This window comes from Pygoscelis adeliae, unplaced genomic scaffold (assembly GCF_000699105.1).
Source record: "Pygoscelis adeliae isolate BGI_AS28 unplaced genomic scaffold, ASM69910v1 Scaffold47, whole genome shotgun sequence".
Lineage (NCBI taxonomy): Eukaryota > Metazoa > Chordata > Aves > Sphenisciformes > Spheniscidae > Pygoscelis > Pygoscelis adeliae.
In genome coordinates, this window is record NW_008825255.1 from 802,904 (window position 1) to 816,235 (window position 13,332).

Here is a 13,332-nt window from a genome sequence, read left to right on the forward strand (position 1 = left end):
TAAAGAGGACAACATGCAGAGACATCTTTTTTGATTGACTTCTGATTCTGTTCCAGAGAAGCAGAACGATGCCTTGCTTTTTAAACCCTGGATACCAGGAGTCAGAGAGATGAGGGTGCATTCCATTGCCAGCAATGGGGAGCTGTGCTATAATCATGGACACCAGGGGATTAATGTTAGCCTTGCTCTGTTGGTTTTTGTACTGTTTATAACACTACTTGGGGGTTTGTAACTTCAGAGAGAAAGAAAAGCCTTTGTGAATCTGAGGTTTCCTTTAAGTTATTTTAATATTGCTGTAGTTGTAAGTCATTTTATTAGCAGTCTCTCCAATTTCATTACATTTACATACATGTATCTTATCTGAACCAGTTAAGGATTTTCACTACAGTTTGATTTTAAAAATAACAAATCATTTACACTTAAAATGCTGAAATCAGATTGTTTTCCCTGAATGATATGCATGTGTTTGCAGTTTCTACACTCATGCTCATATAGTACGAACGTTGGTCTTACTCTTAACTAAAATCCTTTAAAAAGCATGATTTGTATCAGATAAATGAATATTGTATAAACTAAACTTGAAGGTATTTAATCATTGCTGCTTTTGTGAGAAGACATAATATGAGTGTTTTCCACGTTCCATGGAAACAGCCTTTTATAAAAACAAAGGTTCATTTGAAGTTTCAATGGATGAGTGAGCAAGCATCAGATAGTACTAATAATTGTAGTGAAAAGCCTTAAGTACCAAATTTTGGAGCAGCAGTACTTATAATTTTATACTGGTATTTAAGACTTGTTGCAAAAGTTGAATGAAACAGTGACTGTTAATGACTGAAATAGTTGCCTCTATCACGTTACTAGTGAGGTTTCTAAATTAATGAGTGCAAGCTTAAAAAAAAAAAAGTAAGAATCCCTGTCACTTCTATCATGGATCTGAAGATTCAGAAGCCTTTATATGAAGGTAATATAAATATATGCAAATGTGTATATACAGTAGCATGGCCACCTTTGTTAGAATGCCTGTAATAGAAGGGATTACCCTTTGATTTTGATATAGGTGAATAATTCAGCTGGACTGTACTAGGTAGAACGTATTTTTATCCATTCACTTTTACCATTTTATATAATTGTCAGATTAATACTTAAGTGAAGATGAGTGAAATTTATCCTGATGCTCATAACTCTGTTCTTACTAGCTATGCTACTGGAGATTTCAATAAGTAGTCCTGTGAACAGTAAACACGATTCCTAGTGAAATGTAGAATTTACTTGTTCTTATTGGAAATTTCATCTTGCCACATAAGCACTGCTTTGCAGCTATCACTTTACTGAGTTCTTATGTGCACTGCATACCATGAAGTTCTGGTAAAGCAGATTGTAAGTTGCTGCTCATAGTCAAATTTAGTTCCTAAGATCACATTTTCCTGAGTTCCCACTGAAAGAAGGAGCGAAAAGAAACTGATTTAACTCTGCTGTGGTCAGTGGCACAAATAATATATCTATGTGTCAAGGCATGTTTGAAACGCTCCGAAAGCATACCGCACCAGTAACTATTGGACATTTCTGGTCATAAGAAATAAATGCTTCTGTAAAACCAAAATGTCAGTCACAGTAGACCAAATAGTGGTATAAACTCCAAAGGAAATAATGTAGTTTTCCCAAAAACGGGGCTAGTGTATCTTATACAGTAGTTTCAAACACTACCTCAGTTAGGCTAGAGTATGAGATTTGTTTTAATAACTAGATGGGGTTACACCAAACAACTTCATGTTATTTTTCTGCAGTTAAAGCAAAATAAACAAGTTTTATCACCTGTATTTAAAAAAACACCTTTGTTCATTTGTTACCAGTTTAACCCATAGCACTTAATGTAGAAAGCACCATAGGAAGCCTCTGGTTATAAAAAGGTAAGCAAAAGCAATGTTAGTATAGTTCTGAAAGAATCTCCATTCTGAAATGTTTATGTGTTCTGAAGTACTTGCTTGTGTGGGGATCCATGACAACAGAAACTTGACATACAAATTATGGCTGCAAATTCAGTTATAAAACGTGATTTTTTTTTTTCCTCTGAAAGTGTATGAGTGTCAGTAGATTTCAACAAGTATGCATCAAGGATGTAAAGTCTGTACTGTACATAACATACAACATTTCTAGAATTAGTTTACATATTTACATTAAGCTCACATTAAGGTTTCATTTTAATTGGCAAATGAAGGGATACTGTTATTGAAGGAATTTGATATTGGCCTAGTTATAAACTGTGAATTTCTAATTCTGTAGATTTCTTTTCTAAAATAGCCCTTCCAAAGTTCTTATTTTGGGGTATTGTTTGCTTCGTGATAAAACTTCAAAAGAAAAGAGTAGTAAATAAGAATTGTGCTTATATTAACCCTAATAAGGAATCCTTCTGCTTCCACTAGAAAGGTTTGCAAGGGAAGCTGACAGACCACCCGCTTCGTATTTTTCCAGTCCGAACAATTGGTGATACTGTCGAATAAATGATAAAGCATATAGTGTTCACTTACACCGTATACGAATACAGTTTGGTTGCTGTGGCAAAGAAAACTCCTGAATGATTCAACATGCTAGCACAAAATACTCAGCTCTGAGGCGAAAGCCTTTGTGGGAAGGAGAGGCTGGCTGTGAAACCAGTCGCGTTTAGTCTACCACATTAGCTGGCTCCTTTTCTCAGGAACAGTGGAAAGGGATAGCCCTTTCCAAAGGGCAGAAGGCTAACTAAAGGGCTCCCAATTACTTCCCCGAGGGCCCGTTTCTCTCCGCTGAGTGGGGAGGAGGACGAAGCTGGGCGTTGCGAGTGTCCTTGTGGAGAGAGACCTTTTCAGCTGTCTGAAATTCAGAGATGCTGAATGCTCCCGGCTGTCATGGACATCACTTAGAGCTGGAGACGGTCAGGCTTTGAGGCACCTAACTTCTGTGCTGGGCCCTTGGCGTGTTGTATTTGAAACAGTTGCTTTTCTTCTTCTGACAGTTCTTATTTGACCTGACATACGTACCCTAAATGTGCTCTCGTCGGGTTTTGTTGTTTTTTCCCCAAGACACGATGAAGTGCTAGAGTATTTGGTAGTTTAGGGCACAGTGGCTTGGCACACTGAGGTGAGCTGCCCTTATAAACATTTAAAAAGGCAGCAATGAGAATCCTGCTAGTCTTTGTCATTTTATTTTGAAACAGATGTAGTGGTCTTGAATGAGAGTTGTAATTTGCAGTGAGAGAGTGGAAAAACCTATAGCACCTTTACTAGGTGCCTGAAAAGAAAGGTAGCTGTTCGAGAAATATGCAATAATCAAAGCCTAGTGAGAGGTGAAAGACTTGTTGCTTCTTCTTAGCCTGTGTCCTGGACTTGGTATTTGGCTTTTTGGACTGCAGGAAGCTGGTGTTACCTTCTAAGTGAACATGAGCTCAAGCTGAGCAACTGCAGTGGAGGATTCTTGCCAGGCTTCGGAGCGTCTCTGAGGTTTCTGCTCGCCTCCCGGCAGGGCTGCACAAAAGTCCTGTTACTCAGAGCTTCACTGGAGCCAGTTGAAAGCAGGTCCTGTAACTTAAAAAAAAAAAAAAAAAGTTACACTTCTATTGTCATGTGCTTATTAAAGTTGTACTAGATGAGAGTAAAATCTGAGAACTGCAAAAGAGCTTTGGGAACATGCTAGAAACCGTATTTGTGTTTTGCTAGAAGCCCCCCATCGCCTTGGTTTTTGTTCAACTCCTGATTCTGGTTCCCTGGATAGTTTTGTTTTCAACAGATTTGTATGTTCAGTAAAGAATGTGGATTTTCTTTGGACTATTTTTGTAATGTAGATGGATAGCAATGCCACAGCATGCAGAAATTGCACATTTTGCTTGATTTGCTTTGTAAAATACACTTTTTTATTTGAGAAATGTAATTTATGCCAAAAAGTCTAACATGCCATTTTGCCACTGAATAGGGTGTTTTAGCACAAGATGCAATGTCTAAGGGGGGAAAAGGCAGACACTTTATAGATTTAATTGAAAAATTGTTCCATTACTGGGCTGTCAGCATCCCTAAAACTGCATTACAAGAGATTATCTAAATTAATCATTCTGAGGAGGGAAGGGATCAATGAAAATCTCAAGATTTACTCTCCCTGTCCCGTGTGGTCTTTTTGTATTTAGTAATACGCTGCTACATATTTGGAGGTCCTAGTGTTTGTAGGTCACTGAAAAGACATTGAAATTGGATTTATATTGTATACCTGTAACATAGAAAGAAAAAGTATTTATATATTTTCCGTAAGAATATTGCATTGAGCTGTGTATAATTTAAACAGAGGCTTGTCCCGAAATGGTATTGCCCACCTTGATTTTTTTTTTTGGTGTTTTTTCTGGGTTTTTTTTTTTCTTTTTGTATAGTGTGTACAGTTCATGTCAATGGGCATTAAAAGCCTCCTGAAGCGTAATCTTATCAAAAGGGATGCATTGTTAATAAAATGTACTTAAACTTATCGTTGTTGTGGTCTCATATGTACCTCTCAGCACTAGAAATGGGTTGGAATTTTATTTATATTTGTAAGTTACTAATTAACTAGAACAACCTGAAGCTCTCAAAATAAAATTTATCAAAAATATATTTTACATTTAATGCTTTGTAAGATGTCTTATAAAAATAGAAGGGGACTCTTTAATAGTTTGTATACCATTTTTATTTTAAAAATTTAACATACTGAGAATAATTTTCTATTATGTGATGGTTTAAGTATTAGCGTTTCAACAACAGCTGTGAAAGTTGAATTAAAAAAAAATGACAGAAGTTTACAGTTTTGAACTCATTCAACCATTAATGCAAGACAGATGTCTTAAAAAATATAAAATTGTCTCCCCCGCCCATGCAAAAATACTTTTCTAATCCTCATTTCTAGTGCCCGGGCTGTACCCTTTGACTGGCACGAAGGCGTTGTCCTCCGTGGAATCCTCTGCCTGTGTGCTTTCAAGCACAGGTGGTTTCATGAAATGCCGCCCATCAGGGCCGGCAAGCAGAAGGGCGTATGGACAGAGGAGCTAACTTCTCATCGCCTCGCCAAGCAGTCTGGTACCTGGTAAAGCGTTTCCTTGCTTCCAGATAATGAAGTTTATTATCTGGAAAGAATAAAAAAAAATCTGAAGTCTATTTCTCCCAGGAAAGACCAAGGGAGCTGAGGTGGGAGCTCCCACCAGGCCGATGTGCCTCACCCCACCGCCAGGAAGGCACAGCTGGCTACGGCGCCCCCCCCCCCCTTCGTTACAGCTGTCCTCTGGCATCGGGAACTGCAGCATGTTGAAATCTAAAATGTTTTGTGGGATAGTCTGACTTTTCACTGACTTCTGTATCGAAATCCCTTAGACGTGTAACTCTTGATTCAGGATACCTTTCAAACCTTTTTAAATAAACGGGCCTCTTTTTGAAACGCACAGCTAGGAAGTTTTATTTCGGTAGTGGCAAAACGGCTCCCTTCTGTTTATTGGCCTTTTTTCCAGCAGTAAAACTTGTAAACTACACAAGTATACATGATGTGATGAAACTTTTAGAACATTTCCTTCTCCAGTCGTAAAGATACTACGGTATCAAACTTTCAGATTCACTGTAACTCAAAGGAGAGTAACGTAAAGGGAGGAAGTTTCTCCGAGATGTCTCCACGGAACAGCATCGGCCTCCTCTCTTACTTCCCTGTTCTCTGCCAAGCTGCAGCTCAGTCAAACGTGACCAGCCATGTTTCCTTACTCCACTGTCTGAAGGCTGAAAGGAAGGACCATACTGCATTTTCTTCCTACTTCTGAAGTAAATCTGTGTGTGAGCTGCACATGGACACAGCCCAGTGTGCGCTGACTGGCCACCTCTAGCCACACAATTAGCCACCTGTGTGCTTGCACCTTTGTGTGTACCTCACCTGTGCCTGCCCGAAGACTTCTCCCTCTGTTTGCAGTCAATGCTTGTCTCAGCCAAAGCCTTGTTGGTTTTCCCATCGCAACACAGCCCGTGGGCAACACAACAATAGCTATAGGCAGCAACAGCGTACAACCTAGATGTGGTTCAGTACCAAAACTCACTTCTGTCTGCAGCTGCCTAGTTTTTAGGAAGTGTGATTAGCTAGTTAAACTTAAGGAAGATGAGTAAATGCATTTTAATAAATTAGCTGAAGATCAAATTGTAAAAAACACTTCAGTTTTTCCCTTTTGAGAACTGCTTATTCTGTGCTCTTAAGTTGAATTCTTTTACTTGTGAAAGATTCCAGACAACATCATAACTAGGCAAAACCAAAGGATTCCTTGTGCGCTGAGGAGGTTAATCTGATGGGACCTTCAGATACAATTCCAACTATTCTGCTTCATTACAAATGTACAACTTTTTCAAATCAAAATGGAAGCCCAAATTCACTGCTGCCTACTGTTGCAATTCTGAGGTTACAAGAATTTTTTTTTTTTTTTTTTTTTTTAATACATGCAAAAGTAGTGTTGGAAGATCTAGCTGATGTGCAGCCTGAATATGATGTTCTTCACAAATGGGATTCATGCACCTGTGCATCTGCCTGCTTGTTTGGGGCTTGCTGTGTAAGTGCAGGGGTTAATGCCAAAAGAAGTTAAGTTCATGTCCACGAGCGGAGAGGCTGTGCCACGGTAATACCTCTGCAAATAGCTGCCCTGCTGGAAAAACAGTTCCTCTCCACTTAGCTCCCCACAGTTCTTCGTTTAGTTAAGAGGATTTTGTTCAGGATTTTCAAGGGTCATTCTTCCAGGCAGAGAAGGCAGAAGTGTGAGGAGCTGCAGTTACCAGAAGCAGGAGTGGAAGCCCACTAACAGGGGCCTGTGCTATAAAAATCTGTTGTTTTCTGCGCTCTTTCATCCACCAAATGTAGTTGGAAGACAGGTGAAGTAAAAGCAGGACGATCACTGGATTTTGGGGCACAGGGTAAGCACTCCTAGAGTTCCTTCTAATCGTTCAGTAACGCACCACTGTTGTGGTTTAACCCAGCAGGCACCTCAACACCAGACAGCCGTTCACTCACTCCTCCCCACCCCCGTGGGATGGGGGAGAGAATCGGGGGGAAAAAAAAAAGTAAAATTCATGGGTTGAGATAAAGACAGTTTAATATTACGGAAAAGGAAGGGAAAATAGTAATAATGATAAAACAATATACAAAATAAGTGATGCACAATGCAATTGATGCCCAGCCAGCTCCCGACCAGCGGTCATCACCCCCCCGGCCAGCTTCCCCCAGTTTATGTACTGAGCATGACGTCACATGGTATGGAATGTCCCTTGGGCCAGTTCGGGTCAGCTGTCCTGGCTGTGCCCCCTCCCAGCTTCTCACTGGCAGGGGATGAGAAGCTGAAAAGACCCTGACTAGTGTAAGCACTACTTAGCAACAACTAAAACACTGCTTAGCGACAACTAAAACATCGGTGTGTTATCAACATTATTCTCATCCTAAATCCAAAACACAGCACTGTGCCAGCTACTAGGAAGGAAATTAACTCTATCCCTGCCGAAACCAGGACAGCCACACTGAATGGAGGTAACCCTTCCATGTTGATGCCTTACACCATTTGAGAAAGAGAAAATACAGCGCACCCCCGCCATGTTACTGGGCTGAGGCAGACTCCGAAGCTGGGTAATGCTCCATGCACAGCTGCAGAATACACACTGGCTAGGGGCGGCCAGAGCACACAGTACGCATGGGCAGAACGCTGCAAGCAAAATACACTCCTTGAGCACAACAACAACCTACCTGCTTGTTTAACCTGCTCTTCTACTTTCTGAAAAAAATTTTAAGCTCTACAAAATACAGTAGTTCTTTGCATCAGGCTCTGAGGAACTGCTGTGATCTAACCTTCTACATAATACAGGCCATAAAACAGCCTGTAAGTCTTATCTAATGCCCGTAACTCGTGATGAAACCTTAGCACGCATCATGCCTGTGCACAAGCCAGTATTTTTAAACTTGTCCTGAAGCAAGAGCTTTGCAGCATTAACAGAAGTAGGGCAGTTGGGCTTGTGAAAGCCTTCATCAAAAGGAGAAGTTGTGGGTTTAGAAATTCTTACTTATATTGTGTAACCAAAATCTGGATGGACTCAATGGAGGACGGTACATCAAAGCCTCCTCCCTAGGCAGTGCACAGCTGTTTGTGAAATGTATCTCAGACTGGTCTTTCTGCCAGCTGTTTCTCTGGGTGTTGAGGCAGCATCTTCATTAAAAATATCAAAGTAGTAGTGTGGCTGGTACAGCATTACTGACAGTTCTGGCTTACTTGCTTCTAATGTCACCGGTATTTGATAGGGATCAGATTCAACTCCAAGATGAGAAGAATAAGCAAAATTTTCAAACCAAGTATGAGCCTGAGGTGTAGGTGTGGGTGTAAAGTCTCTCTCCCCATTTTCATTAGGGTAAATCCAGGAAGAATTGTGACCACCAATCTTATCTTCTGTTGGTGTTGAAGACAACTGACTCCATGGATGTAATTTCTGGGCTTCAGCCTTATTGTCCACTGCTAGCATGTCAGGAATGCAGTCACTTACTTTCAATACTTTCTCAGAACTGATCTACAAGAGAATAATAAAAAAAAAAGAAAAAAAAAATTACTCAATGAAAGAAGCCCAGAGTAAAGGAAAGGGGGTGATTACTTCAAGCACTTCCAATATTGTCTTATAAATTTTTTTTAGTTTGGATTTTTCAAATAAATGAACAGAATTTGAAGGAAAAACATATGTACAGAATGTTCAATGGAAGCTGTATTTTATGTGGAATTTATCACAGTATTTATTTAGAGATTTCTTTTTTAAGTAAGTTCAGTATGACTAAATTTGAAGAAGGAACCATGTCCCTCTACTTTAAAGACTTTGCCAGGTTTTTGATGTGTGCAGTTTTTAGTCTGAACCACTAGCAACTGGAAGGCAGCAGCATGGGCTGTTAGGTTGTATGGACTCCTCCCTCTGGTGCTAGTGTTCACTGAACACCAGCAGCAAAAAGGCAGCAGCCCCACGTGTGCCAGGGTAAAGACATGCTCCTAGTTCTGTGACCCCTTTGCATGCAGCATGGAAGCAGCAGCTTCCAGTTCGAAGAGCCTACAGAAGAAGCTGAAGGCCTTTTGCCAATCCTTCCTCCCAGCCAGACCTGGCAGTGCCTGGCAGAAGCCGCTGCATCCTCCCAAGGGCCAGCGAGTGCATCACACTGCTGTGCCCTACAGCAGAGGGACACGTGGGGCAGGAGGAGCGGACGGATACAGTTCACAGGCTGCAGCAAAGCACAGTATCGTCTGGTCTGTTGCGTTCGGACAGTGCTGGGTTTTCAACAGTAATACTGGAAGAATCACCTACTGTATCAAAAGATTTCATGTATTCTCCAATTATGCTTTCACTTTTTGCAGTAACAGACTGCAGAATATAAACTGATTGATCACTGGAGTCACATGAATATCAAAAGGAGGATTTTCCACTAAATGATGATATTAAATTGTGTTGATTTCTGTATAATGAGTGTAACTCATTTTTAAATGTAGTCAACACAAGAAAAATATTTTTCTGAAACTTTACTAATCAAAGAATGGAAAAATTAAAAATTCTAGGTTTTCAGTGATCTTACCTTAAACTCTTTGAACGACAGCACTTCGCTCTTGTTAGGACTAGGTATTACAGGACAGCAGCACTCCTTCACCCTGGAAATAAGAGAGCAAAACAAATGACGTTTTTGTTCTCCCATCAAAGCATATTCTGCCAGCAAAAGCCACATGTAGATGTGTACAGAAACAGCAGCAGATGATGAGTATCTCAGAAATGCCGCAAGCCAAATACTTACAACACCCACACAGCTGGACAGTCAAAGGAAAAAGTGAGTGAGGCCTTACACCAGGCTGGAAGCAACAAGCTGCAGATGTGGTTTGTGAATTATGCTAGTTACGTTCTCTGTCTACAACAGAAAAATGCACTGTAACTTACCACTTCATCTTCCAGCGGCATACAGCTGCTACTAGTGATGGAACTATCACTAGCAGGACTAGAAGGTACAGCACGTTTGCTGTGGAAGAAAAATACTTTAATAGTTTGTTTTCAACTTCTCACCTGTTAAAGTCAATATAGCCTGAGTTTCTGGAACAAAAATAACATCAAGCCCATGTGGGATACTTGCCACTAACTCAGCAGTAAAACTGTGTGGTCCGTGGTTGCAAGATAGTTTGGCTGGAAGTTCTGGGATACAGCTGTAAGTCTTTGGACCTTGATTTCCTTTAACAAAACTGAATTATTACTAGATTGCTTTTAATTTGCCCTCATATTGGCATCTTAACTACAAGGGTAAACTTCCAAAAGTTACGACAATGATAACCTCACTTAACTATTTGTTTTGGGTTTTCTTTCAGATCCCCAGAGACAACAGATTTTTACCATGAGACGTTGACAGAACATCTGTACCTCCAGTATGGATGGACTGTAGCAAGACAGCAACACTACACAAGTGTTCATGCTGTCCTAGGATTTATGCTGACACAAGAATCTCAGTATTTCCTTCTAGCTGGAAGACACAGTCTTGGGCTACCTTTTCCACAAACAGCTGAAGCTGTAACAAGCAGGTTGAGGGGCAACACGGCTTAGTGCTCGCTCTCCCTCTGCCCTGGCCAGTGCCCTCTTGCCCTGTGCCAGCGAGTTTGTGTGTCCCTACCACACACCACAGCAGGGAATGGACATGTTACATTCTCCTTTTATCTTTTCTGGGTTAATTAAGCCCCCATTTTGATTCCCTGCATGGCTGTGCCTGCACAAGAGAAGGCTGGCTAATGGGAGCTGGAACATGGGTGTAAGAGGCAGAACTGCCTCTGTGAGGGTACTGTGAGGGTTTAGACACTGTTCTGCTAGTTAGCCTAAAACATGATGTCTCCTTGCATGAGCCAATGCTTCACCCTTTCCTACCCCTCCCCCTTCATCTCCACCTCCCAACAAATTTTTCAAAACCGGGCATCTCCAATTTGGATCATAAGCTTCACAACCACGACTGCTGAGTGGTATTTTCAAGGGAACAGAACTACAGGCAAGTGATTTCCTGTTCTGCTTTGGTGATCAAATCTGCCCCGTTAGCAAACTACCATGCTCAAGCCAACAACCGCTTCTTATTGACTTCTGAAGGAGTTAACTTGGCAATGGATTTAAAGACTGATGAGAGTAAGAATCAACATTATAAGTTCAAGAGTCCATACAGAAATTACCTGTTTGCACACAGGTCTGTAGTTTTTCCCGTATTAGAAAACTAGTTAAATCCAAATGCAATTCTTCAATGCATTCTAGCAAATAGGACTCACAAGTCATGCAAATGTGCATATATTAAGCTATTTCCCAGATGTCCTGGTTTTGGCTGGGATAGAGTTAATTTTCTTCCCAGTAGCTGGCACAGTGCTGTGTTTTGGATTTAGGATGAGAATAATGTTGATAACACACCGATGTTTTAGTTGTTGCTAAGTAGTGTCTACACTAGTCAAGGACTTTCAGCTTCTCATGCCCTGCCAGCGAGAAGCTGGGAGGGGGCACAGCCAGGACAGCTGACCCACACTGGCCCAAGGGACATTCCATACCATGTGACGTCATGCTCAGTACATAAACTGGGGGGAGTTGGCAGGGGGGCTGCTACTCAGGGACTGGCTGGGCATCGGTCAGCAGGTGGTGAGCAACTGCATCGTGCATCACTTGCTTTGTATATTCTATTATTACTATTTTACTTTATTTTATTTCAATTATTAAACTGTTCTTATCTCAACCCAGGAGTTTTCTCACTTTTGCTCTTCCAATTCTCTCCCCCATCCCGGGGGGGAGTGAGCAAGCGGCTGTGTGGTGCTTAGTTGCTGGCTGGGGTTAAACCACGACACCGGAAAGATATGACTTAAATAAGGATGTAAAATTTTTTTCATTCTAAAATAAAAATAACACAGCCCCTTAAAAGTATCAAAATGCCATGTTGGTATGCACATTTCATTTCTCAGTTGAATCCTTTCTCAAGTTCATGTTACATTAAATTAAATGTTTTCCCTTGAGAAAGGAAGATTATTCTAACCTTTTAAATCATCTCATCCTTCTGCTAGAAGACAGATTTTCCACAGCCAATACTCACAGTTAAACGGTGTATCTATGTACATAAAGTTAACAATGGGAGTCTCTCCTCCACCTGTATATGCTTTAACCACTAGTTTGTATTTTGTGTTTGACAATAGGTGTTTCACGGTGTATCTCTTTTCTTCTGGGTTTTCAATTGTGTATTTACATAGCACTGAATCATCTAAAATGAAACAGATAAGATAGAATCACAGAATCACAGAATCACAGAATAGTTTGGGTTGGAAGGGACCTTTAAAGGTCATCTAGTCCAACCCCCCTGCCGCAGGCAGGGAGAGGTTTCACTAGACCAGGTTGCTCAAAGCCCCATCCAACCTGGCCTTGAACACTTCCAGGGATGGAGCATCCACAGCTTCTCTGGGCAACCTGTTCCAGTGACTCACCACCCTCATTGTAAAAAAAAATTCTCCCTTATGTCCAATCTAAATCTGCCACCTTTTAGTTTAAAACCGTTACCCCTTGTCCTATCACTACAGGCCCTGGTAAAAAGTCTCTCTCCATCTTTCTTATAAGCTCCCTTTAAATATTGAGAGGTTGCAATAAGGTCTCCCCAAAATGTTACAAATCAGCTTAACTGAGACCGCTAGACCACTAAAATAACAGAACATTTGCAAGCAGTCTTCTTTGTAATTTGCACATTTTCTTCTGAGAAGCATGACGCATCCTGACTCATTGCCACTGGGCTCAACTCACATCCCTTCTAACTGGACCATCCACAGCATTGCCCATTCTCTGGCAGACCACCTAGTAACTTGCTGTCAAAAGCTGCAACTGGTTATTTTAATTTCCTTTCACCAGAGCTTTTTAACAGAATTATTTGGGTTTTGCCATTTCCTTTTTCACCAGAATCCTGTAGCCCTTAAGCTTAGGTCAAGTTCTTTGAAGGTAATCGAAAGCAAGAAATCTCTGCCTGAAAAAAACTATTTTGCCTCTATTATGCAACTTCTAGACCCCAGGGAGAAAAGGGTTAGCTTATTCCTCCTGTTCCCAGTCACAGCCCTTGTCTGCTAGCTCAGACAAACTGGGAAGCCGGAAATCTTTGATTTAAAGGTTTTAAAGTCTAACTGGGATTACTTGCAGAATTATGGTACTTCCATGGTTATTTCTATGTAGTTACTCCTACATAAGCCTCCTTCAGTTCAAACTAAGCTTTTCAGCATGGTGCTAGTCTAATCAACAGAAGGGTCTGATACAGGACATGACCCAACTGGAAGAAGGGAGGGGGAAGGGGGGG

At 40.9% G+C, this 13,332-nt stretch overlaps 1 protein-coding gene across 1 annotated transcript in view; it reads right to left on the reverse strand.

Moving 5' to 3' along the window:
• Positions 1–7,520: 7,520 nt before the first annotated feature.
• OSMR (oncostatin M receptor) overlaps positions 7,521–13,332 on the reverse strand; it is a 38,850-nt gene continuing 33,038 nt past the window's right edge. The window contains exons 15-18 of the mRNA XM_009329432.1: positions 12,097–12,261; positions 9,942–10,020; positions 9,589–9,661; positions 7,521–8,549 (exon numbers count right to left, since the gene is read on the reverse strand). Coding sequence (XP_009327707.1) covers positions 8,100–8,549; positions 9,589–9,661; positions 9,942–10,020; positions 12,097–12,261 — 767 coding nt within the window. The 3' untranslated portion in view covers positions 7,521–8,099. The remainder of the gene's footprint in view (positions 8,550–9,588; positions 9,662–9,941; positions 10,021–12,096; positions 12,262–13,332) is intronic.